Source organism: Chelonoidis abingdonii, chromosome 22 (assembly GCF_003597395.2).
Source record: "Chelonoidis abingdonii isolate Lonesome George chromosome 22, CheloAbing_2.0, whole genome shotgun sequence".
NCBI lineage: Eukaryota > Metazoa > Chordata > Testudines > Testudinidae > Chelonoidis > Chelonoidis abingdonii.
In genome coordinates, this window is record NC_133790.1 from 13,909,801 (window position 1) to 13,934,771 (window position 24,971).

Here is a 24,971-nt window from a genome sequence, read left to right on the forward strand (position 1 = left end):
ATAGGCAACGGGGTTCAGACCTGCTGCCTTCCTCTGCCACCCAGTACCTCTATGGGACTTGGACCAGGCCCCGCAGCCTAGGGAGTTGCTAGCCTGGAGCATCCCTGCTCCTCTGACTTTCCCCAGCCCAGCTTGACTCCCAGTACCCTTTGCTACCACCAGCCAGGCCCTGCTCCCTCCAAGACCAGAGAGAGGTACTCTAGCTCCAAGCTAGCAGCCTTTTATAAGGACCTGCTGTGCTCTGTTTGGGGCATGGCCCCAGCTGTGCCTGCTTTCCTAAGCCGCCTGGGCTTTTCCTTACAGCCCCAGCCCTCTCCCAGGCTGGCCTTAACCCTTTCAGGCTAGGAGTGGGTGACCACCCCGTTACACTCTTTCTGCCAAAACATTGTATCTGATATTTTGGGTGATATCCCCAAATTAGATGAGTCCTGGGCTAGTGAGGGAAAAGCAATCCAAATAGGCACCCACTATTAACACTGGGATGTTAAAGGGAAAAAAAAAATTCTAACATAAAAAAATCTCAAGTTACCTCTAAATTTTTTAAGTTCAATCCAGCAGCTCACCAGCTATGCTCTTGCTCCCAAGAACTGACCTTGGCAGCTTAAAATAACTAATGTTGCACATGGTTACACAGCTAATGTGCTGAGACAACTACCTTTCATGCTGTCTACTATTGTTTCCTGGAGCTCCCCTGTCTGTCTGTATCCAGCAGCTGTTTCTTGTCCTGTACTGAGTCTGTCAGCTCTTTGGGACTAGGGACTGTCTTTTCATTCTGTTTGCACAGCACCTAGCATGTTGGGATCTTGGCCCAAGACTGGGGCTCCCACATGCTACAGTTATATAAATAATGCAGTTGAAGGCATTGCAACACTAGTAGGTGGGCAATGAATGAGGATATGGCAGGTGCCTGGTCTCTAAAATACGGCAGCTTTTTAAGCACGGTGACCATTTCCATTAGAGGGAGCCGGTGTGAGGGTCAGTTCAAGTCTGGAAATTGGAGAGTAAGTGAATGCAAAGCAGTGAGAGGGAGCCTGAGCTGGGGAACTCCAGGCCTTCTCTGAGGGTACCCTGGGAGTCAACAAGAAACCCAGAGATAAGGTAAATAGAGCAGAAAGTACCAATGTCTAGTGAAAAGCCTAGACCAACAGAAGGCACGTTAGGCAAAGTAACTATTAAGGTAAATACTGAGACCAGCATGTGGGCTCGCTTTCAAGACTGCTCTGATTAGCTGCAACAGCTTATACAGCAAAATATGTACAGATCAGTACAAGAACATATGGATTTTCAAAACAGTGCCTTAGACAATCCTTTTCTGTATCTTTTCCGTATCTCAGGTTAGTGAATGGTGCTGATATCTCAGTAGGAAATTTTGTGCCATTAGTTTTTGGACCGGGCCCAATGGACTGAGACAGAGGACCCTGCCTCTCGGCACTGACAGGAGCAGGGAATGGGAGATTTCCAGTGTGCTAAGGTAAGTTGTGTTTTATTTTTAAATTGTTAATTTAGTAGTACCTGTTTGCTGTTTAACTTTAAAACCCCCAACCCTTACATTATACAACACAGCTGGCAAGATGGCTGTTTCCTGATTAATTATCATTATAGTTAAGCCTTTAAAAAAAAAATTCTCTCTTCTCTGTAATTAGAGGGTGTGACCAGCGTGTCTCATTCACTGCATTGCAGTTTTCCTCAGAGAGGCGTGACTGGCCTCAGTTGACAGCTATTTGTAGTGGTCAGATGTCCACACCACAAAACATCATCACAACTGGCCCATTCCCATTTTCACCCTTCAAAGAGATAGCCCTCTTGCAGGGCTGAGGCACTTTGGCTTGGGGAGGAGGGGAAGGCCAGTAGCTTTTGTTATATCCTTGGGGGCAGCCGGTTTAGGAAGAAATCACTTGAGGCCAGACAGCAGACAGCTAACAAAACTACCATTTATTTACAGACACAGAGCTCACCTACCCCGCGGAAGCTGGCTGGGCTATCCCCTAATAATCTAACTCAGTTGCCATAGGAACAAAAACCATGACAACCAAATACACAACAGCTTTCATCATCACTGGCTGTGCTGTACCTGTTTCATATTTAAATCCTCTGTATAACCAAATCTGCTCCATTACTTCCCCGTAATTTTGACCACAACATTATACAAAGTTGCCACAGCCCCATGTCACTTCCCTGGCAGAGCAATGCAAAGCTAACCATCAGTCACAGTCTGTAATGTCATGTTGCAATAATCCACGCCCCACTGGGAATCCCTGCACTCCTGTCCCTCCCCCACTACTCCTCATTCTGCAGATCTGAGAGGGCAAATCTTTTGATTTGCAGCCCCAGCAGTAGGGACTGTGGAGCCAGTACAGAGGGCAAATGAACCATTAACTTCAGACATGTTCAGTGAAAAGCATGAATATGGGTGGGAGGAAAAAAACCAGTGTTGTCAAAATGATTAATTAGCACTGTGGCAGCTGAGCTCTGCAGTGCCTTTGAGTAGCAATATCCAGGTAAACCTTCTGAGGGTCCCCACTGCAGAGACCACTGGCCCAAGCCTGCATCCATTAAAGTCAATAGTAAAACTCCCTTTAGACTTAAAAAAAAAAAAAAAAAAAAAACTAAGCCCACTGGACAGAGGCAGTCTGCTTGCCTGGGGTGCAGGTGGGAGCAAATTTAGCTCAGACACAGTTTGGTATACCTGCTTCATCTAGTGACCGCAAGCAGAGCACAGGCCCAGAGCATGCCTGCCCTGCTGCAGCATGCCTTTTCTCTGGTAGCTAGTGCCATGGGCAACAGGGTTTTAACTCTTGCTAGATCCATTAGACATCAGTGTCATGCAAGCTACCCACTGTTGTCTGAGATAAGGCAGCAGTTCAAATTCTGCTCTCATTTACATTCCCAGTGGGGGACTGATGACAGAATTCGGTGCACAGTATTGTATGCTGTAGCAGGGCTGGCTCCAGGCACCAGCGCAGGAAGCAGGTGCTTGGGGCGGCCAATGGTAAAGGGCTCCACATCTGGGTCTTTAGTGGCAATTCGGTGGCGAGTCTCTTGGTCCCTCTTGGAGGGAAGGACCGGCCGCCGAATTGCTGCCGAAGAATGAAGCGCCGCAGTAGAGCTGCCACCGATCGCGGCTTTTTTTTTTTCTTTTTATTCGCTGCTTGGGGCAGCAAAAACAGCTGGAGCCAGCCCTGTGCTGGAGGCAGATGATACCGTACTTGTGACTAGGATGAGCTGAGTAATTAGTTCAGGAAGATGCACCCAAGGATTTTTCTCAGTGAGATTTTCAAGGGCTTGTGTGAACTAAGTTCTTTTATAAAATGAATCTGAGAGAGCGAGGAATGACACTGACTACATTTAAGAAGCTTTTTCGCACTAAAAGAATAATCCATATGGACTAACCTCTCCCTCTGCTCCCATTGAGAAAGTCTAAGCTATTTGTCATGCTCTGCTGAGTTGCTGTTTGACATGGGTGTAAATGTCCCATAGTCCCTGGATTCACTGGAATCCATAGAAAGGTTTTAGGAGGTTGATTTCATAACTGAGTGAACTTGAGAGTAGCAATTGCAGTCAGGGCAGGCAGATGCACCATTCAGCACACTTGAATGTTATCATTCCTACTAAACATACATAAAACATTATGCTGTTCTCATAAAAACAGCAGGGAACTTCATGATTTCCTGTACTGACTCCAATTTAGTTTTGGCTATGCAGCAGAAATGCACGTACAGGGAATTAAACCCCTCGTTAATTTAATTCCCAAAGATGCTAGGTAAGAGCTAGCTGTGTATTGCATATCAAATCCAAGCTACTGCACTGATTCTATGGCTGCATAGACTTCTTGATCATCACCAACAATCAAATGTGGGATCACAAGCCACCTCCACCACCTACTGCAATATTAAAGCGTCTATCCTTTGGGAGAGGCAGGAGGGGCAGGGGCACTTCCCAACTGTACCACAGACTTACTGTGTGATCTTGGGCAAGTCACTTAAGCGCCTTGTGCCTCAGTTCCCCATGTTAAAAATCATCCAAATAGCCCCTTCCCCCACCCACAACAGAAACAGAGGAAAACGAATGATCCTTCCTTTAGCGGTTTTGTCTATTTGGTTTGCAAACTCCTTGGGGCTAGATGTGTTCTATGTATTTGTGCCACATGTAGCAACAATGGGACCTTAATCTAAATTGGGGCCTCTAGGCATTACCACAGTGATAACACCACTAATGGTGTTTTGATACTACAGAGATGGGCTTTATAGAAAACCCAGAGAGAGACAGATTTTCTTAAATCCATGGGGCTGAGGCTGGGAAAAGAGGCCTCTGTGAACCGCAAATAGATTAGGAGAGGACTGTGCAACTATCAATTGCAGGGGGGAGCCAAATGGATGTTGTTTGCCCATGAACCTGTGAATGGGAGGCTAAATAGGCCCATGGGCTGGTACTTGGCCATGAGACAACAGTCTATTACAGTGAGGCTGACTCCATGAAATAAAAAATGTTTTGAGAAGCCCTGGTCTAAGCAATGTATAAATTGCTATTAACGGTTCCATTGGCAGTGGATCTGCTTCATCTTATTTTGACAGGCTGGCTTTTATCACTTCTCTAAACAAAGTGTGGCTGGGATCAGGTGATCCCATCCCATGTTGCCTCTGAAATAAGTCAGATGTGTTGGTCCTGAAAGGGACTTGCTGTATTTCTTTCCCTTATTAGCAGAAACAAGTCCATGGTTAATAATCTGGCCTGCTTGTAAGTGCCAACCATCTCAGTTTCCAACCTAATAAACAGACGTTGCTATTGATGCCAATTTGTAGACACGTCTTACTGATATGGAAAGAAATCAGAGTCCCATTCATGTGGTTCTGCCCTATAAAGCAATGGTTCTCAACCAAGGGTACACATACCCCTCCGAGTACGCAAAGATCTTCCAAGGGTGCATCAGCTCATCTAGATATTTGCTTAGTTTTACAACCAGCTACATATAAAGCACTAGCAAAGTCAGTACAAATTAAAATTTCATACAGTGACTTGTTTATACTGCTCTGTATACTACACAGTGAAATGTAAGTACAATATTTATATTCCGATTGATTTATTTTATAATTATAAGGTAAAAATGATTAAGTAAACAATTTTTCAGTAATAGTGTGCTGTGACACTATTATATTTTTATGTCTGATTTTGTAAACAAATAGTTTAAGTGAGGTGAAACTTGGGGTACATAAGACAGATCAGACTCCTGAAAGGGGTTCAGTAGTCTGGAAAGGTTGAGAGCCATTGCTATAAAGCACAGAGACTCAGACCATGAGAAAGCAATTTCCAGATGCACTTTGCTTTTTAGGAAGCACCTGCTGGTGCCTGATAAGGTGACACCTTACCGTATAATTGTCAAATCAATATAGATAAAGTTTGCTGCAGAATACGCTGCCAGATAGTTTGTTTAAAGAATGATAAGATAGGTGGGGAAAACAAAAGATGCAGAGTGCCAAGTAGATCAGGGCAAAAAAATTTTGATCCAAACTTTTTTCCAGCAAAAATGCAGATTTGGTGACACCAACAAATTTTGAAAATTTGTGTTTAATTTTACCAAATTGTTTCCATTAGAAATAAACCCCTAAAATTTCCCAAAATTCAAAACCTTTAATTTTGATATTTTTGTAACAAAACTTTTGATTGATTCAAAATGACATTTTGTTTAGACATTTCCTTTAATTTTATTTTGAAAATATTTTTTTAAAAATGCTCTAAATTGAAATGAAACATTTTGTTTCAAGTCAAATGAAGCATTTCATTTGACCTGAAATGAAATGTTTTCAATTCACCAACAGTTTAAAAAAATCTCCATTTACCATTCAGTCTGAAATGATTTGTTTTTAATTTTTTCAGCATCACCAGGAAACCAAAAAATCCATTATTTGCCCAGCGCTATTCTACTGGACAGCGATGGCATGTAAGCAGCGAGTAATACATTATCAGACTGCTGGTTCTTGGGTGATATATTAAGCTAATACATCATCAGACCCACAGAGCTGTCCTGCTCTGATAATATATTAATGTAACATGTCATTGCAGAGGCAGCCCTCTGATGATGTATTATCAGCTGCTGCAGCATCAGCTGTTGCCTCCCATTCCACTGACACATTGTCCATTAGGCAAAGCTCTGCAGGCTGTGCAGTAAAATTAGACTTTTGTGGGTGAGTTCTAATCCCAACTCTGGCACTGATGCTGTCTGTGACTTTGGGTAAATTGCTTTATCTGCCTCTGTTTCCCCATCCCTAAAACAAGGATAGTAATAATACTTACTACCTCCTAGCAGGAGTGCTGGAACAATTTGTATAGTGGGGGTGTTGTGAGCCATTGAACCACTCTAAACCCTGTATATGATGGAAACCACTTCAAGCCTGGGGGTGCAGCAGCACCCCTGCCTCACAGAGATACAGTGAGGATTAAAATACTCCTCAGGAAAATCTTGCATGACCAATTTTTCGCCTTCCTCTGCACCGTGGGGCACGGTTCACTTGCTGGAAGGTTCTTTGCACCTTGAGGTCTTTAAACCATGATTTGAGGACTTCAATAGCTCAGACGTAGGTTAGGGGTTTTTAACAGGAGTGGGAGGTGAGATTATGTGGCCTATGTCGTGCAGGAGGTCAGACTAGATGATCATAATGGTCCCTTCTGACCTTAAAGTCTATGATTAACTCAGGAGAAAAAGTGAGCTCTTTGCTCACTACTCCCTGACTACAGGCATGGTATTCTTTCACTTCCTGTTGTCACCACCCTAATATTCAAGGATGGAGGCCTGATTTTGCGAGGAGGGCCATGTTCCCCAAGGCATGTAAACACATGCTTAAGTCCATCTATATTTGATAAGGGCCTGATCCAAAGCCCACTGATGTCAATGGAAAAGCATCAATGGGCTTTAATTGTAACTCCAAAATCAGTGGACCTTAAGCGTGTGCTTCAGTGCTTTGCTGAATTGGGATGCATTTAAACATGGGCTTAAATGCTTTGCTGAATCATGTTCTTAATTAATGGTGAAACGATGATTTGAACAAAAATCCACTTTAAATAAAAACAAATATAATCAGCAAAGAAAAAAGCTTAGTAAATAGAGCTGACTATTTAAAACTATGCCTGGGAAGGTCACATATTTGTCAACAGAGAGAGCAGGGAAGGGTTTGAGGAGCGAGTCAAAGGCGGTGAAAAGGCATTCGGGATTGCTGGTGTAGGATGAAATTCTGTTGGAAAAGTAGGATTAACTAACTAGAAAGAGGACAGACCTGAAGGCTGAATGAGATTGAATTAAAAGTCAGCCTGGTCATGGGATTTCCATCAGAGGGGAGAGTGCAGTGTGACAGCAGCAGCAGAGGAAGGGGAGGCTGGGGGTGAGCTAGGACAGGGGTTGGCAGCCTGGACCTTGTGGAGAAAGGGGCAAAAGAATCCAGGAGGAGAGTGAAACATGAAGAGAAGCAACAACACTATCAATGGAAGAAAGGGGAGAGAGGGGCTGAAGGTAGACCAGAAGTCATGAGCACTGTTGGAATGGGAATCATGGAAAGGCCCAGGCATGGGGATGGCTGTGCAGGGGGAGGTTTACAGGTGATGCTGAAAGACATCAGCTGATGGTTGGAGAAGGGGAACTCGGCAAGAGAGAAAGCTAACCCAAGTCAAGTGAATGGCCGTTTTGGAGGGTCGAACCAGGGCTGCAGGTCAAATGAAAAGGTAAGGAAGCATGCGGCGAAGGGGTCAGTTGGAGGCTGAAGTCACTGAGGATGAGAGGAAGAGAGGTGTAAGCTGAGAGGAAGGCTGATGGGGAGGAGTTGAGTGGATGGTGGATGACAGCCCCATGGAAGGGGAGAGAAACGCTGGGCACACTCAGAAAAGGAGAGAGCCAGGAAGTGGAGGGATGAAATAGGATGAGATGGTGGAGGGCTGAGATCTGTTTAGAGATGGAGAGGGCATTCCAGAGACCGCCAGAGCAGGGGCAGGGGCAGGAGGGAGGTTGAGAAGGGGCAGGGGGAGGAGGGAGACATGTGAGGTTGAGAAGGGCAGCACACAAGGGGTGGAGATCTGGATGTGGGGCAAGAGGGGGCAGGTGTGAAGTTGAGAAGGGGCGGGGGCAGGAGAGGGCAGGTGTGAGGTTGAGAAGGTCAGCACACAAGGGGTGGAGATCTGGATGTGGGGCAGAAGGGGGCAGTGTGAGGTTGAGGAGGGGCAGCAGCAGGAGGGGGGCAGGAGTGAGGTTGAGCAGGGTAGCACACGAGGGGTGGAGATCTGGATGTGGGGCGGGTATGAGGTTGAGCAGGGGCGGGAGCAGGAGGGAGGTAGGTGTGAGGTTGAGAAAGGTAGCACACAAGGGGTGGAGATCTGGATGTGGGTCAGGAGGGGGGCAGGTGTGAGGTTGAGCAGGGCAGCACAAGAGTGGTGGAGATCTGGATGTGGGGCAGGAGGGGGCAGGTGCGAGGTTGAGAAGGGGTGGGGGCAGGTGTGAGATTGAGCAGGGCAGCACAGGAGGGGTGGAGATGTGGATGTGGGGCAGGAGGGGGCAGGTGTGAGGTTGACCGAGGGGATCTGGCTGTGGCGCCGGAGGGGGGCAGCACACAAGGGGTGGAGATCTGGATGTGGGGCAGGAGGGCAGCTAGGCACAGACTTGGAGCGGATGTCAGCAGAGGCGAGGGGCTGGAGGGGGGGTCTCGATGCCTGGCGGCAGCAGTGGCTCAACCAGACCTGGCTCGTTACACTGACCGAGCTCAGCTCCCCCCCCAGGGCTGGAGAAGCCGGAATCCGAGCACCGCAGCTGGCTCCTGTCTGCAGGGGCCGGGCCCTGTCGGAGCCCGGGGGGACCCCGCGCTGCGCTCCCGGCCCGCCCCCGGGGGCTGAGGGAGGGAGGGAGGGAGCGGGGCGCGGGCAGCCCCCCCCAGCACCTCCCCGCCAGCTGCTGGAAAGGCGGGAGGGCACAGATTGGCCCGCGGAGCTTAGCTCCTCCCAGCCTGTGCCCCGCCCCCGCGCATTGCACTCGCCGCGCCCGGTCCCGCCCCTCGCCCGCGCGCCGCCGCTCAGTGCTAGGAAGAGTGTCCTCACCCGGCGCCCGTAGGGGATCCCGGCCCGGGGGCGGGGGGCAGGCAGGGGCTGTGCCCACGTGGTGCCGGCCGCCGAGCCCCAGCCTGGCAAAAGCCGCGTAAGTGGCCGCGGCTGCTGCAGCCCCGGCGGCTCGTGCCGGCCGTGCTGTGGGTGGGGGCGGGGGCCATGCCTGGGCGGTGGTTACTTCTCAGGGCGATGGTCCGGGGCCTCTCGGCGAGAGCGACCTGCGGCGGCGGGCGGCCGAAGAGAGCACCCGGCGTATGTACCTGTGTCGGGCGGGCGCGCGGGCTCGCGTGGCCCTCGGGCTCCTCCGGGCGCGGCTGGAGATGGGCGCGGAAAGGGGGAAAGGGCCTGATCTTGATCGTGCAGCTTCCTTGCTTTTGCAGTGCTAGATCCTCAGGGCGTCTGTGTGTGGGCAAAGCCTCAGCTGGGGCCGGGTGTCCGGGCCTGGGCAGCAGGTTCCAGGAAAAAGGGGAGAAATTGGAGAAGGTCCAGAGGAGAGCAACACAAAGGATTAAAGGTCTAGGATACATGACCTATGAGGGAAGACTGAGAGACGCAAATTTGTTTAGTCTGGAGAGAAGAGGATACTGGAGGTTTTTAAGAACAAGTTAGACAAACAGCTGTCAGGAATGGTCAGGTTGTTAGGTATTCCTGCCTTGAGTGCAGGGGATTAGTTTAGGTGACTTTTTGAGGTCCTGTCCAGTCCTACACTTCAGTGATTCTGTGTCTCCTATGCACTGCCCAGCCTCACTTGCTCAAGGTTGCCATTCTCAAGCATTCTGTATTTGATAACGTATGCTGTGGCATATGCCATCACTAAGTCTATGTTTTAGTCACAAGAATTTTTAGTAAAAGTCAGGTGCAGGTGGTGGCACGAGTCCCTGCTGGTGCTGGGAAGGGGTGTGTGTGTATATATATAATGGGGCCAGCAGGCTCTCTACCTGGCTGTGCTACTCCCCAGAAGTGGGGACATCCCTATCACTCAGCTCTTAGGTAGAGGCGTGGCCAAGCAGCTCCAGTTGGCTGCCAGGCTGACTGAAACTTTGTATGAGAGAATGGTCTAGTGGAGTGAGACAATAGAGGATAGACCCAGGAGAAAGCAGGGATCCTTCCTGGCCCTGTCAGTGGCTTGTTGGGTGACCTTGGGCAAGTCCCTTCCCATATACCTTAGTTTCCTGATATGTAAAATGGGGCTAAAGATGCTTGTAAAGTGATTTGTGTTTGGATGAAAAGCACTTCCAAAGAGTTAGGAAATACTGTTAGTTCATTTATTAACGGGAGCACATTGGGCACCTTGCTCAAGGAACAGCTGTGCAATCCTGTTTCGACTAATGTTGGACAAGAGAGAGTGAGAAGATGAACAAATTGCAAAATGCTGGCACAGGCTTGGTCTACTCTACGCTTAAAAGTTAGGTCGACGTAGCTACATTGATCAGGGGTGAGAAAACTAGCTACCATAGCTCGGGGGATGGGGGTGCAGGTGATCCTACACTGATGGAAAAATCCCTTCCATGGGAGTAGGCTTAATCTGTGCTACGGGGTTATGCCAAGGTAGCTGTCCCAGCGTAGTCTCCATAGTGTAGACATAGCCTAAGTGGAAATGCTCTTAAATTACTTTCCCCACAGTTTCTCCAACTCGCAACCAAAAAGACTAAACTGCGGTCCAAGTGCTGGGTGTGATACATTCACTGTTTGTTTTTTCCATTGATGAAGATGCCATTTTGTTGTTCCGCTCCTTGCTGAAGCCTGCTTCCTGCTCTGTCCGTTTCAGTGGTTTGCAATGACTGGGGAGATGAGAGCAATGGCTGCCAGTCAGGCAAAAAGACTTAAGAGCAGCAATGAGGAGACAGAAAACCAAGAGGAAAATGGACACCAAGACAAAAGATTCAAGAGAAGCCAAGAGGATGTGGAGGATCAGAATAAAAAATTTCCCAAAAGGAAGATTGTGCTGTTGATGGCATATTCTGGGAAAGGCTACCATGGGATGCAAGTAGGTGGTTAGGCAATAAATGCTATTCAGCCTCTTGCGTTTGAGGTGCATATCTGTCTGCATCAATATGCCCAAAGTGGTGCAGTATCTGAAATGAGGGGAGGGAGGTGGTAGCCAAGGACGAGCTGTTGTAGGCTCCAAAAATGCAAGAGGCTGGGGCACACATTGCTCAACCTCAGATTCAGATGCATTAATGCCATTCAGAGAACATGATTTATGTTATGCTAGCAGCCGGTCCACACCAGCTTTCCCACAGTGCAGATCCTGGTAGAACTGTACTGGGCTTGTAGCAGTGATGGGAGATTTTTCAGGAAAACCTTGCTGTAGATAGTCTTCCTGTGTAGACTGAAAACACCATGCTGTGGCTCCACCAGTTCAGTTAATGATCCTAGTGCTATCTTATAAATTCCCTGCCAGCTTTCCATTGAGCTCTCTGGTTGAGGCTCTGCAGTTGTGGCTGTTTCACAGCCGTGCTCATTTCACTTCTAAAATGTGTTTGGCCACTGTCGGAAGACATTTGTGGGCTAGATGGACCTTTGGTCTGACCCAGTATGGCCGTTCTTATGTTTAGATGTGTACAGGCAAAAATGGGCGTAACCATTACACTCCAGAATGTGTCCTCTAGTGTAGATGGGTATTCAATGTATCATTGAAACACACACAGCACAAGGCCCCAAAACATGCAGATTACATTTCTGCCTCTTTCTGTTGCATTTTTAGAACGTGTCTATACTGGGGATACTTGCCCTAATGCAGCCGCAGGGTTTTGATGCGCTGCACTGGAATGGCTTACTGCAGTTTGGACGCAGGCTAACCTGCCCTGCTGAAGCTAAATTACTCTGTCAGGGTGGGTTTGCCTTGGTATAGCATCAGTATAACAACACTGCTACAAAGTGTCTCCAGGATAGACAAGCCCACAGTACGTGGCTGCTCTCTTAACCAAGCTGTGCAGAAAGCGACTTTTCCAATGCAATAGTGGCAGCAAAGTTGTAGGCCTTAGATTTATACAATCTAAGAATGTATAAATCTAATTTTATGAATACAGTGACCCAGAATTCCAGTGTGCTGGCTTTGGGGTGACAGTGGCTGTACTAGAATAACATCTCCTTTGGTGCTGTGTTGCAGACTCACAAGTTGGTCACTTGTGGTGATCGCCACACAAATCCAGTTACTCATGGTTTGAGCAGGGGTTGAGGAATCATCTGAGATCACTTTCATCTGTTACCAGCTACATTTTCAGAATTTTTTTTGCTATTGCATCTGTCTCATTCATGACTCCAGGTAAAATATAATTGGTAGGGTTTGCTAGAGCGGGGCAGTGCTGTTTGTTTTGTGAACAGATAACTTTGAAAATTAATTCGGGCTCCAATGGTTATTGGGTTCTGGGTAACGATTGATCTTCAAAGGAAATATTAATTACAGTTTTCTTCCTCTATTTTATCTTTCTCTTCAGCGAAACGTGGGGTCCTCACAGTTCAAGACGATCGAGGATGACTTAGTATCTGCCCTCGTTCGGTCAGGGTGCATCCCAGAAAACCACGGTGAAGATATGAAAAAAATGTCCTTTCAGAGGTGTGCGCGAACAGACAAGGTGTTGAAGCTCTTTCTTTCATGCTCTAACAGACGCTGGTAGCACTGAGATTGTTGTGACTGTCTCTGATCCATGTGCATTTTGGATCACAGATAAGAAATAAGATCACTTTTTTATAATGTGGGGTTCTCATTTGATAGTGAATGTATAATTATATGAAAGATAAAATATTTGTAGTGTGTACTCTTCTACTAAATTAAAGTATAAATAAATACTAGTTAGCAAATACCAGGGTAGTGACTAGATATCTGTTATGTTTGTAAAGCTGCACACTTTATCCTCTCAGTTGTGATCTCTGCGTTTCCACTTTAACTGTGTTGGTCCATTTGTTACTTCTTCCTCCCAACCCATTCCTGCCCTGTTTGCTCCCTCCTGTTTGATATATTAGGAATTTTTGTGTTGGGGATTGTTTTTGTTCTTTGACTATGTCTAGCGCAACGGGGGCCCTAATTTGTAACTGAGATTCATAGATGCTCCAACGATGTACAAGCTTGCATACAGCACGAGTTTGGTTTTGTGTGAGTCAAATACAGTGAACTAGCACAGAGGAGAGTGTCAATATAATATATTTGCACCCTTATCCCTTCCTTAACATTATCCAAACTACCCTGCTAGCCTATGAGTGTGCAGATGATTTTGTGGCTGAAGCACAGAGTTCGGAGATCTGGAATTCATTCCTGTGCTACAGTAGGCTTCTGTGTGACTCTTGGAAAAACCTTTAAACTCTTATTCTCTGTTATCTCAGTTTTACAACTGGGGAAAAATACCATCTTAGGTTTGCAGTGGTGCTGAATTTGCTGGTGTTTTTCTGTATGGTTCTGACTTTATGGTTCTTCACTTCAGTTTGCAATGACCAATAACAGCAAAGAAATGAACCGAGAATGTGAACAGACTATCCATTTAAAATTTTTGTTCTGATACAGTTCTTTCACTATGGCACAACTACCAATGTGTGTTCTCGTTGTTTTTGTTTTCATAGGGCGTGTCTGCAGCTGGACAGATTGTGTCACTGAAGATCTGGCTGATAGATGACGTTTTAGAAAAGATCAATAACTGTCTTCCTTCTCATATCAGAATTCTGGGTAAGAATAATGGAAAAAGTGGGTATCCCAGCAATGTGCAGAAACACTGATTTTAATTTAACGAGGAATTCTTTACCAATGGATCTGTACCATTCAGATTCTAACCCCCCACAATCCCCCCAATATTTCAATGTGAGAAGGTTTGGTTCCTCCTGTGCCCCCCTGCCCTCCCCCTTTCTATTTTATATAGGTTCTTCTTGGTGGGTGGAGATTGTAATGTGGCTGAAATTGGCTGATTCAAAAAGTTTTGTTAACAAAATGTCGTCACTTTTTAAATGAGGACTGAAAAGAGTCACTGGGGGATTCAGCTCCAAGAACAAATGTGATGCCAGAACCTACTTCTACATGATGCCAACGTTTGCCTTTGCCCATAAAGACCATGATACCCAAGATGAAACTTACCGACTGAGCAAAGAGACTCTTGAGAGAGTCAACAAGCTTCTTGCTTGCTACAAAGGGACCCATAACTTCCACAACTTCACATCTCAGAAGGGACCCAAAGACCCCAGTGCCAAACGGTACATCATGGAGATGTACTGTGAAGAGCCCTTTGTGAGGGAAGGCATGGAATTTGCAGTGATAAAGGTGAAAGGACAGAGTTTTATGATGCACCAGATAAGGAAGATGATCGGTTTGGTGATAGCTATAGTGAAAGGCTATGCACCGGAGTCCATCATGGAGCGGAGCTGGGGAGAGGAAAAGGTGGATGTCCCCAAAGCTCCAGGGCTTGGGCTGGTCTTGGAAAAGGTGCATTTTGAAAAGTACAATAGACGTTTTGGAAATGACGGTTTACATGAGCCACTGGAATGGACGGAGGAGGAGGAGAAGATCACTGTTTTTAAAGAGCAACATATTTATCCCACTATTATCAACACGGAAAGGGAGGAGCAATCCATGGTGAACTGGCTGAGCACCCTCTCCATCCATGACTTCAGTGCCACTTCTTCAGGGGTACAAGTCAACGACAGAAACTCAAAGGTAATTGTTGAAACTTATCTTTTTAGAGGGATACTGTCAACTTAAAAAAATAATTGCTCTTCTTCCTGAACACTGTTACCTGCTGTCACTACACCACCTAACATAACTATTACTTAAAGAGACTAGACTAAAATAATCGTAGCCAAATATCAAGAAATACATGTGTATATATGACGGCATTTTGTGTATAGTCCCTTTCACTGTTTTTTGTTACTTGTGCACATGGCAAGTGGATAAAGGAAGAAATATTTTAAAGTGCAGGAAGATGTGATTGCTAAACCACATAAATTTGGGTTGGGAGCCAGGAGCAAATGTTACTATCTGTAACTACCTTGAACTCAAGAGACTAGATTTCAAGTTGTTACGTCCCTTTAAATACCAATTTGCATGGAAAAGTCTTATCATTTATCTAATTTTTTGTTTTATTTAATGGTCTGTTCATTTGCAAAGAAGCTTAAACTGAGAGGAAACTAAATTTAGTTACTCCGCACCCAATCGTGCAAAGTAATGCATATTGGAAAGCACAATCTCAATTATACATATACAATGATGGGGTCTAAGTTAGCTGTTACTACTCAAGAAAGAGATCTTGGAGTCATTGTGGATAGTTCTCTGAAAACATCTACTCAGTGTGCAGTGGCAATCAAAAAAGTGAACAGAATGCTGGGAATAATTAAGAAAGGGGTAGATAATAGGACAGAAAAGATCATGTTGCCTCTATATAAATCCATGGTACACCCCCATCTTGAATACTGTGTGCAGATGTGGTTGTTCCATCTCAGAAAAGATGTATTGGAATTCGAAAAGGTACAGAAAATGGCAACAAAAATGATTTAGGGGTATGGAATGGCGTCTGTGTGAGGAGAGATTAATAAGACTGGGATTATTCAGCTTGGGAAAAGAGACGGCTAAGGAGAGAGATGATTGAGGTCTATAAAATCATGACTGGTATAGAGAAAGTAGATAAGGAAGTGTTGTTTACTACTTCTCATAACACAGGAACTAGTGGTCACCAAATGAAATTAATAGGCAGCAGGTTTAAAACAAAAGGAAGTATTTCTTCACACAGTGCACAGTCAACCTGTGGAATTCCTTGCCAGAGGATGTTGTGAAGGTCAAGACCATAATAGGGTTCAAAAAAGAACTAGATACATTCATGGAGGATAGGTCCATCAATGGCTATTAGCCAGGATGGGCAGGAATGGTGTCCCTAGCCTCTGTTTGCCAAAAGCTGGGAATGAGCAACAGGGGATGGGTCACTTGATGGTTACCTGTTCTGTTCGTTCCCTGTTGTGCACCTGGCACTGGCCGCTGTCGCAAGACAGGATACTGGACTAGATGGACCTTTGGTCTGACCCAGTAGGGGCATTCTTATGTTCTAACCCACCAGGAGCCAAAACTCCCACTGAGCTTAATAGGAAGTTGTAAGATCAAACTTTTAGTGCATGGAACTGCTATTGATTTGAATAGGTATCGCTGGGAGGCATGGGATATAGTATCAAGAAAGAGGATTTGTAGACAGAAATTCAGATCTTCCTGACAGATATGTTGGGCTGTGGAATAGTCTCCCAAGGGAGTAGTGGAAACATTGTTTGCTTGGGACCTGTTAAAACTAAGCTGGAGACAGTACTAGAAAAACAACTCAATGGAATCCCAATGTATTTTTTAATGAACGTTTCCCAGCACATCTGAAAATTTGGAGTGGTGATTGAATAATCTTTAGTTAACAGGAGTTCTTTAAAGTAGGGTCTCAGTATGTAGGGAACAATCCTGCACTGACAAGGATCGGACTAGGTCTCTTCCACCTCTTAACGTTTTATGATTTGTTTTGGTGAGAGACAAAATTCTGATATTGAAATTAAAATCCACAGGCTGGGTGAACGGCACGAATACGGACAACTAGAGACTTGTCAGGGTTATTTTTGTACTTCTGTTAATTGTTTTGCTGTCATGAAGTTTGGATCCAGATTCACATTTTCCTAGACTTTGGAGCAGTTTTGATCCAGTCTTTTGATTTGGGTCTATAATAAGGTAATGACAAACCATTATTTTTTTTTCCATTCTTCTTTGCAGAGCAACGATCTTGAAGGCAGTGATGGTTGTGATGATGACTCTGACTGAGTCAGTAAATAGCAGGAGCTGGGATCTTTGCTGCTTGTGATTCAGTTTGGGTAGAACTAAGTGGCCTTTCTAAATCCAGTGATCCAGTAAAGCAGAGGTTTTCTTGCATGCTGAAAACAAGGAGTCACAGACGACCAAAAGGAACTGGGGGGGAATAATGCAGCAGTGACCCTGAAAGTGTCTGCGTGCACCACTGATGCATTGGAATGTGGAATACTTGAAAACTAAAATAACAAAAAATGTACTTTATAAAGGAATCTTGTTGTGCAGGAATTGTTTTCATTATGTAATTTGAATTGTTTTTATTACAGTAAAAGTGCTTATATGAAACATACAGATATTTAAACATGTAATCTCCACATTAAGGCAAGTGCGAAACATTTTTAAATAGATTTTTCTCTTTTCATTTTATAGATTGAAGACCTCTATGTACTACTTTAAAAACCTCTTTAGTTTACAGATTTTCTTCATCTATAGCTGCAGTGATTTCCAAAACTTGAGACTTTTTTTGCATACGATACATGACTTTCACATGCAATTTGTTTGGGATCAGAAATCTGTTTGTTATACTGGTGGCCCTGGATTCTCTGGCTAGAGAGAGATTTCACTTTCTTTGCCATCTGTAAGCTTGAGAAACTGTTCCTTTCATGAATGAGATCTAATTTTGGAAAGTGGGCTGGTATGTGTGTATCAGGGGATACCTTGATCTTTTTATTTTAAAGATGTTACTTACAACAGATGGTTCCAATGTGTTCTTATACTTGGACAATCCCAGAATATAGATTTATAGTTGCCTATGTATGCAGAATATCTCCAGCCCAGATAACTGTTTTACAAACCCTTTAATTAAGGTTTGTTAAACCACTTTGAAGATGTAAAGCACTGTTATCACAAATGCAAAGTATGAAACCTTAGAGGGGGTCCAGTACTGCCTATGGTAGATCGCCAGTTATTTTGCAGTTAGTTTGCCATTCCTTGTAGATGTTAAGTAGCTCTCAGCTGCATTTTGGCCTAAATGTGTAAAATGTAAGGTTCAAATTTTCAGTAGGCTTCAACCTAGCACGCAGAAACTTTGCATATACAAATCCTCATTGTTCATCTGCCCATTCAGATGGGGGGTTGTGTGCAATAATATGGGATTTGTATGTGCTGTCGAGTAGGTATGCAGATACAGACACATGGTTTCAGAGGTTGCGGCTGAAAATTTGGCCCATTTTCCCCTGGATCTGTGTGCAGAAGGAGAATATGCCCCTAACTTAGAATTTAGAGGGGAGAATATGCAACACAGCTTAAGAGACAGCTGCTTTTAACCAAGGCCTGATGGCCTTTGTTCCTTCATGAGTGTCATTTTAGTTTTCTCTGTTTTGGGCACATGAAGCTACTGAGGATTTTTTTGGTCAGACTTTGGGCTTAATTCTTAGGGGGTGGGAGAGAGAAGTAGCAGTTATGCAAGCCTCCCACAAGCCTCATACTTATGAGGCCAGCTGGTGCCTTAGGAATGGGATGTCTAAAGGCATCTCTACATTACGGGGACTAGAAGGCATAGCTACAGCGCCATAGCTATGGTAGCATAGCACCATAGTGTAGATACAAGTGACAGAAGGGGTTTTTCTGTCACTGTAGGGATGCTGTAGGTAGGTTGACAGAAGCATGCTTCTGTCAGTCTAGCTGCATCTACAGCTGGAGTTAGGTCAACATAGTTACAGCACTGAGGTGCAGATTTTTCACACCCCTGATCACCATAGCTATGTCAACCTGCATTTTGAGCAAAGACCAGGCCTAGGAAACATGCTGATTGAGCCCTTTTCAGCTAAACTTCACCAGGTGGGCTTCAAAAGAGGCTCAGAGCTGTGTAAATTAAAGCTCCCTTCCTGGGCAGGACCCTGGGGGAGGGCAGTGGTGTTGGTGGCAGTGGATGTAAATTGTCTGCTGGCACAGCAGCCCCTGCGGGTTTGAAACACAAACTACAGCACCTGTTGATGTGAATTAAGCCTATGATCTACACTGAATGTAATACTGTTCTGTCTTTGAAGGGCTGTCTCCTCTGTTCAGTTCTGTGAAATGTGTTAAATGGTTTCTGTCTAAGGCCTCTGGACTTACGATTCTGTCAGTGTAGTTTGTTGTTTTATCTTTTTATCTTTATTAATTAATATTGCTGCAGATATTATGCTCTTGTGTTTCTTAATGTTTTAATTAGGGGTTTTATTTTTATCCCCAGAATGTCTTGATCCATAATTTGTCTCATAGATAAAGGCAGGATTGTGAGGGGTACGTCTCAGTATGCCTTCAGGAGATGCTCTCTTCCCCTAGATTTTCTTGTACATCCCTCAATATTCGGTATAACCTATATCATCTCTTCTCCTTTTTTTTTTAAATCAACTTCAAACTGTGAGCAAAGTTTGGGTCATTCTTAATAAAATAACTAAGGGAATATTGTCAACTCAGTGGGAACTTTCATTTGTAACCTTTAGAGGAAACTGCCCTAGATCATTAAAATTGAACATTTTTAATTTATTCGTTGTGTGTGTGCTCTTTTGTTTACTTTGTGCCCTTCACTTACCCTGGAGAGGTTGCTCTCAGTTCCAGTTCTGGGTTCTCATTCACTGGCACAATACTGCTAGGCCTGGGTTGCAGATTCCACATGGAATGTTTGATTTGAAAGCAAATAAACACATTGTTTTTCATTGGGATACTTCTTCAAATTTAATGTAAAGATTTCTGGAGATAATTGTAGGTTTTTATAAAATCTGCTTTTAGCACATGTACACTAGAAGGCTTTTTTTTTTGTTGCTTTAACTATGCTAGTACAGTTCAAGTAGCAAGCTTCCCCGAACTGCAGTGTGGATTTGGTTGTTTATGCCAGTATCTTAAGCGATGTCTAAACTACAGAGTCTGTGCCAGCATACCCCCCTATTTAAGGTGCTGATTTTCCACCAACATACTAAAAAACAATGGTAGGTAGCTAAATTGCCAAATAACTCTTTTGTCAGCATAGTTCCATCGACAATGGAGGTTCTGCAGGCATAGCTATGTTGCCCAGAGCTTTGTGAATTTTTCTCACCCCTAGCAGACATAACTATACTGCCAGGACTTTGTAGTGTAGACCAAGTCATATTGTGGTTTGTGAAGTGAAATAGAATCATAGGACTGGAAGGGACCTTGAGCGGTCATCTAGTTCAGTCCCCTGCACTCATGGCACTGGCATCTAAACCATAAGTGATGTTCCCTTTAATACTGGACAACTGAGACTACACTAAGCCTTGAACTCAAACTATAATGGTTTGAAAAAAAAACTACCCCAAACTTACATAGTTATACCAATATAACGCTTCATGTACAGACCAGGTCGTCTACACTTAAAAACTTGTTACACACTTGTCCGAGCAGCTGCTTGTGTCCATGGATACATCTATACTAGAAAAATAAGCAGCACTGTTACAGATGTGTTGCCCTAGCTGTCCACCTCTCCAAGAGATGGTAGCTCGGTCCATGTAAGAATTCTCCTATCGACTTAGTGGTAGGGTTAGGACTGGGATTTAGGCTTAGTTACCTGCACAGTGCATGAATTTGAATTTGTTCACAGCCCTGAGCAATGCAGTTAAGCTGGTCCAACTTTCTAGCATAGACCAGCCATGTGTAATAAGTCTGGCCCAGCTCATGTTGCCAAGCAGCATGAGTCAGACCCCCAGCACAAAGATGATTTAAAGAAAAGAGACAGTGTTTCTTATTTGCCTTATGTGCCTGCAGGTGCATCCCGTTGTTAACCTTTCCCCCGCTGCCCCAAGCTGGGCAGAAACTTGTTTTTTAAATATGAAAGGGGTGATTCTTCCATAGTAAGTGACTCCAGGAGCTGGGGCTTACGGACATGCACCACTTCCCCCCAGCCAGAAGGCAACACGGGGGGAGTTGGCAACCCTGTCCCATTGGAACTGGGCCCTGAGGAGCTGCAGGAGCCCTAGCAGCTTCTGTACGAAGGTGACAGTTGTCCCCTCCGTCCTTAGGCGTCCCCTGCCTCTTGTCTGACAGCAGCGCCCCCTGGTGCGCACAGAGCAGAGGGGAAATGAACCCTCGCTGTTCTGGCCCTGCTGCGTGCCCGTAGCGGAGTCCTCCGCCATTTTCCGTGCTGCACCGCCCCCCCGCTCTCCGCGGACGGTCCTTGCTCCACAGCCTCGCCCTTCCAGGTGAGTCATTGCGCCGGAGCTCAATGGTACAGCCCACCCGGCATTTCTCCCCGCCCCAGGGTGAACTGGTAGTGGTATCGCCCGGGACTTCGCTGAGCCGGGCGGAACGGCCTCTGGGAGGCGGGGCTAGGCCGGAGACACTCCCCGGGGGAGGGAGTGTTCAGAGGCGAGAAGGTCCCCGAGGGGGCGGAGGAGAACTCGGAGGGGGCGGGGCTCGCTCGGATGAGGGGGGAGAAGCTCAGAGGGCACGAGGCGGGTCTCGCTCGGTTGATGGGGAGAAGCTCGGAGGGGGCGGGGCTTGCTCGGATGAGGCGGGAGAAGCTCGGAGGGGAGTTTGCGGTGGGGGGGGGCGAGGGGAAAGCTCTTGCGGGGAGGGGAAGATGCTGCTGGCGCTGCCAGGTCCCGGTGGACGGCAGCTCGGTGCCTTCTGTCGCTGATCATCAGTGGCTGGCCCTGGGCGACCGGGCCCGCGGCCCCCGAGGCCCTGGCTGGTCTGGGACCGTATCACGCAGCTGCCAGCGCTGTGGTAGGTGCAGTTCTGTGCTGCTATTAACCGGGGCAGGGGGCGACCTGTCCCCTTGCAGTGCCCTGAAAGCTTGCTGCCTCCACTCAGGTGTCTTTGGCTTTCTGGGGTTAAGGTTACCCCCAGAACAGGCTGATTGACTCTCTCTGCTCCTTAACCACCGGTTTGTTAAAAACCCGGCAGAACATGGGTTGAGTTACAGCTTGGTGCTGCATGGCCCCATCTGGCTGGTTTTTAGGGCCCTGGAAGGCGCGAGGAGAGTCCTGAAAATCTGGGATATCGCTTGATACAAGACACACTGGGCAACCTTACTTCAGACTTGGATATCTAGTAAGAACACTTACTGCTTGGCTCTTGCCTTGAAAATGTTGCCGCTTCCATGTTTGATGCTAGAAGAAGCATCAAATAGATTGACAAGCACAGAATGACACACAATCCTGAATATTTAACTTGCAATAGAAGACTAAAAGCAAGGAAACAAGATTCCTAGTCTAGACATGGCCTAAGCAGGTACCCAAATGAGGAGTATATGGTGTATACTGGATACATATATGTTTTACTTTAACTAGGAACTTCCTTGCTTTTATGGCTATTAGTTACTGTGTTAATATTGTTTCCCTATGGACTTAGTCATCTCTATTGTTAAGGTAAATTGAGTGTGCAGAGAAATATAGCTGCTACGTATCAGATCTGTTTTGATGTATGATATCTAAGTTGCTGTGCTGCTTCCCCCTATTCCCTGCCCTTAAGGAACATATCCTCTGGAAGCCTGCTTGCACCACAGTTTCTAAATATAGCTATTTATAATGAGTTGAATTCCAGTAGCTGGGCAGAATGAGAACATGGCACTGCAGTTGGACCAGTAGCTCTAGGAATCCAGCAGATAGTGTTTATCCCATTGCTAATCCCAAATCCAACATTGTCAAGTTTTCAGTTTAGCCCTCTGCAAAGGAGGTTTGAATATGGATCTCTCGCACATATTCCAGTTATTTTGCCATTGCTCCAACAAGTTCAGTCTCAAAGCCCTGCACAGTCCAGCTCTTTTCTGGTGCAGTTATTACCAAATGTTTAGGTAGACAAATGTTGGTGTGTTTGGGAGATTAATCAGTCTGAGGCCTTCAAATTGTGGACTTTTTTTGTGTATCAAGAAAGCTCAAGCAGGGGAACAACTTCCATATTCTGGAGCAACTGCTGTTGTACGGGAATGCGGGCTTTTGACAACCTCATTCATAGATTGTTTCATTCAGCATCTTGGACCTGTATCTAGTGAAGCAAACATTGTCAGTGACTAGCCCATGTCATATGAAACTACTAATATGCCAACATGAATCAATACTAGTATCCAAGGGCAGCTTCTAACAGCATCAAGTGCTTCAAGGAAGGTAATTGAGCAGACCCATTGTATATGATAGGACATCAAGTGGATTAAAAATGAGCTAAAAGAGGCACAGTGAAAATGCTAAGGTTGGGTCTCCTGGAGGAGAAGGGGAGAAGTTCTGAGGAGGCTGTCTTGGAGGGGCAAGGGAGAAGCTCTTGAGTTTGGGAGAGGGACCAGCCTGGTGCTTTCTGTAGCTGATCTTCAGTGGCAACCTGTGGGCTGGCAATGCAAGGACTGGCAGGCAGGCTCATGGGGCCACTGAGGCCCTAGCTGACCATCGTCTCCTTTTTGAGCTACTCTTGCACAGGATTTGTTTAACCTTGTTTGCTTCACTACATTCTTGTTCTTAATTATGTCACTTAGCTATGTTTTTATTTAGATTGCAGCCCTTTTGTGACCCGGAGCAAGTTTTGTAATCACGTAGTGTCCACTGCTGGTAATTTAAAGCCTATTTAATTTCAAAACTGAATTGTTTTCCTTCCTTTCCAAAGTTATTCATTAGTTTATCTCATTTTGATGTTTTTGAAAGTTGTCATACAATAACAGAAATACAAATGGCTTAATTCTCTTTGTCACCTGTATAGGTTCTGACTCATTTTCTCTTTTCTTTCTCTCTTTGTTACACCTCTCTCAGCCACTTTCTGCTATATTGCTACACCTCAGTCACGATCCATAGCATCAATAAAGGCTATGGTTGAGGTGTTTGTTGTTTATAAAATGTTATGGGTTTCTATCATGGGAAGCTTTGTAATTCTTAAATTCTTATATATTAGGAAGGAGGTTTTAAAAAACTCTTTTGGTCTGAGTTGAACTTAATACAAGGGTTCCAATTGTGAGAGGTCTTCATAATTGCACATACTTCCACTGTGATAGAAATCTATTGGAAACAATACATGGTTCACAGCAAAATATTCTTTTTCCTCTTATGATTTCAGTGAAACAGCTGTATAATGGAGTATTATCAATAAAATGGTGCATAGTTCTTAGGAATTTTAAGAGGATAATTATTTTCTTTTTTCAAAATATTTTCTCCCGAGGAAAGATTGTGACAGAAAAAGGCAGATGGAGATATATTCTTGCAACTGCCCACCTATCTCCAGATACAAGATAGAAATTTTTATACCTTAGCAGCAACTATTTCAAATGCTGCTAAAATATTCTAACTTATGTATCTTCCTAAGATTTTTCCCTTCATTAATTTGATATGTTATAGAAGAATTCACTACTTTTGACTGTGTCTCTCATCAATTAAAAACAATAAAACTTTGCCACTAACATTTCATGGCTAGTTTTGATAACAGTACAGCACACAACTTAGTTCCTCTTGGTTTGTTGTTAATTTTGTCTAATTTATTTACTTCTGGACTCTGCACTGTTTGGATTTCTCTTGTCCTGGCATTTTGAGGGTGGATTTTGCATCTTGCTTGTTGCTGTACAGTTTTCAGAACAGATCATACCTAGAATTTGTTCAAGTTGTGCAACTATGAGAGTGTCCATTACAGAACTAAAGTAAAGATTAAGAGTTATGATCTACCTGTAAATTGCTGAGTGCTCTCAATTTTCTTTTAAATCAGTGGGACTTGAGGTGTTCCATTGTAGAAATGGGCCACTGTTGTTAATGAGGTCACTCTAGCAACTAAGGGTTTTGGTACTGGGCCCACTGTACTACCGTAAAAATGACTGTAGTGATTCTGGTGATAAGGAGTGTCTGGAAAAAAAATGACTGACTGTGAAAACACAGTTATAATGGAAGTTTGTGGCTGCAGAAGTTCCTCTTCAACAGCTAATGCCAATGATACAAGGTAAAAATTCTAGGATAAAACTGATATACCCACTACTGATACCACAGATTTATAATAAATGTTTAATAATGCAAGTGCCCATGACTAGTCTAGTTTTACCTTTCTAATTAAAGATAATTGCTTAAATTATTTTTTCTCTAATTGGAACATTACACCTAATACCAATTAATCTAACACAAAAATCCTCTGGGGTAAATTCCTAGTAACCTTGGTGAGAGTTGCGTATCTCATTTTCAGAGCACTGGGTTGGATATTT

At 44.9% G+C, this 24,971-nt stretch overlaps 2 protein-coding genes across 6 annotated transcripts in view; both read left to right on the plus strand.

The window, feature by feature from the left end:
- The first annotated feature begins 1,432 nt into the window (after positions 1–1,432).
- On the plus strand, positions 1,433–19,345 carry PUS1 (pseudouridine synthase 1). Of its 5 annotated transcripts, none has more exons than XM_032805968.2 (6): positions 1,433–1,471; positions 10,841–11,059; positions 12,513–12,650; positions 13,630–13,732; positions 14,013–14,710; positions 16,784–19,345. In XM_032805968.2, exons 1-6 carry the CDS (start codon positions 1,448–1,450, stop codon positions 16,829–16,831), a joined length of 1,230 nt encoding a protein of 409 aa, XP_032661859.1. In that variant the 5' UTR covers positions 1,433–1,447; the 3' UTR covers positions 16,832–19,345. The 5 variants fall into 5 exon arrangements, with proteins under 5 accessions (XP_032661859.1, XP_074916000.1, XP_074915999.1 ...); XM_075059899.1 differs by lacking the exon at positions 1,433–1,471 and adding an exon at positions 9,029–9,163; XM_075059898.1 differs by lacking the exon at positions 1,433–1,471 and adding an exon at positions 9,074–9,163 and having other exon boundaries at positions 10,862–11,059.
- Positions 19,346–21,236: 1,891 nt separating this feature from the next.
- LOC116839793 (E1A-binding protein p400-like) overlaps positions 21,237–24,971 on the plus strand; it is a 47,135-nt gene continuing 43,400 nt past the window's right edge. Inside the window, exon 1 of the mRNA XM_032805970.2 lies at positions 21,237–24,715. The gene's annotated coding sequence lies outside the window, so the exon portion shown is untranslated. The remainder of the gene's footprint in view (positions 24,716–24,971) is intronic.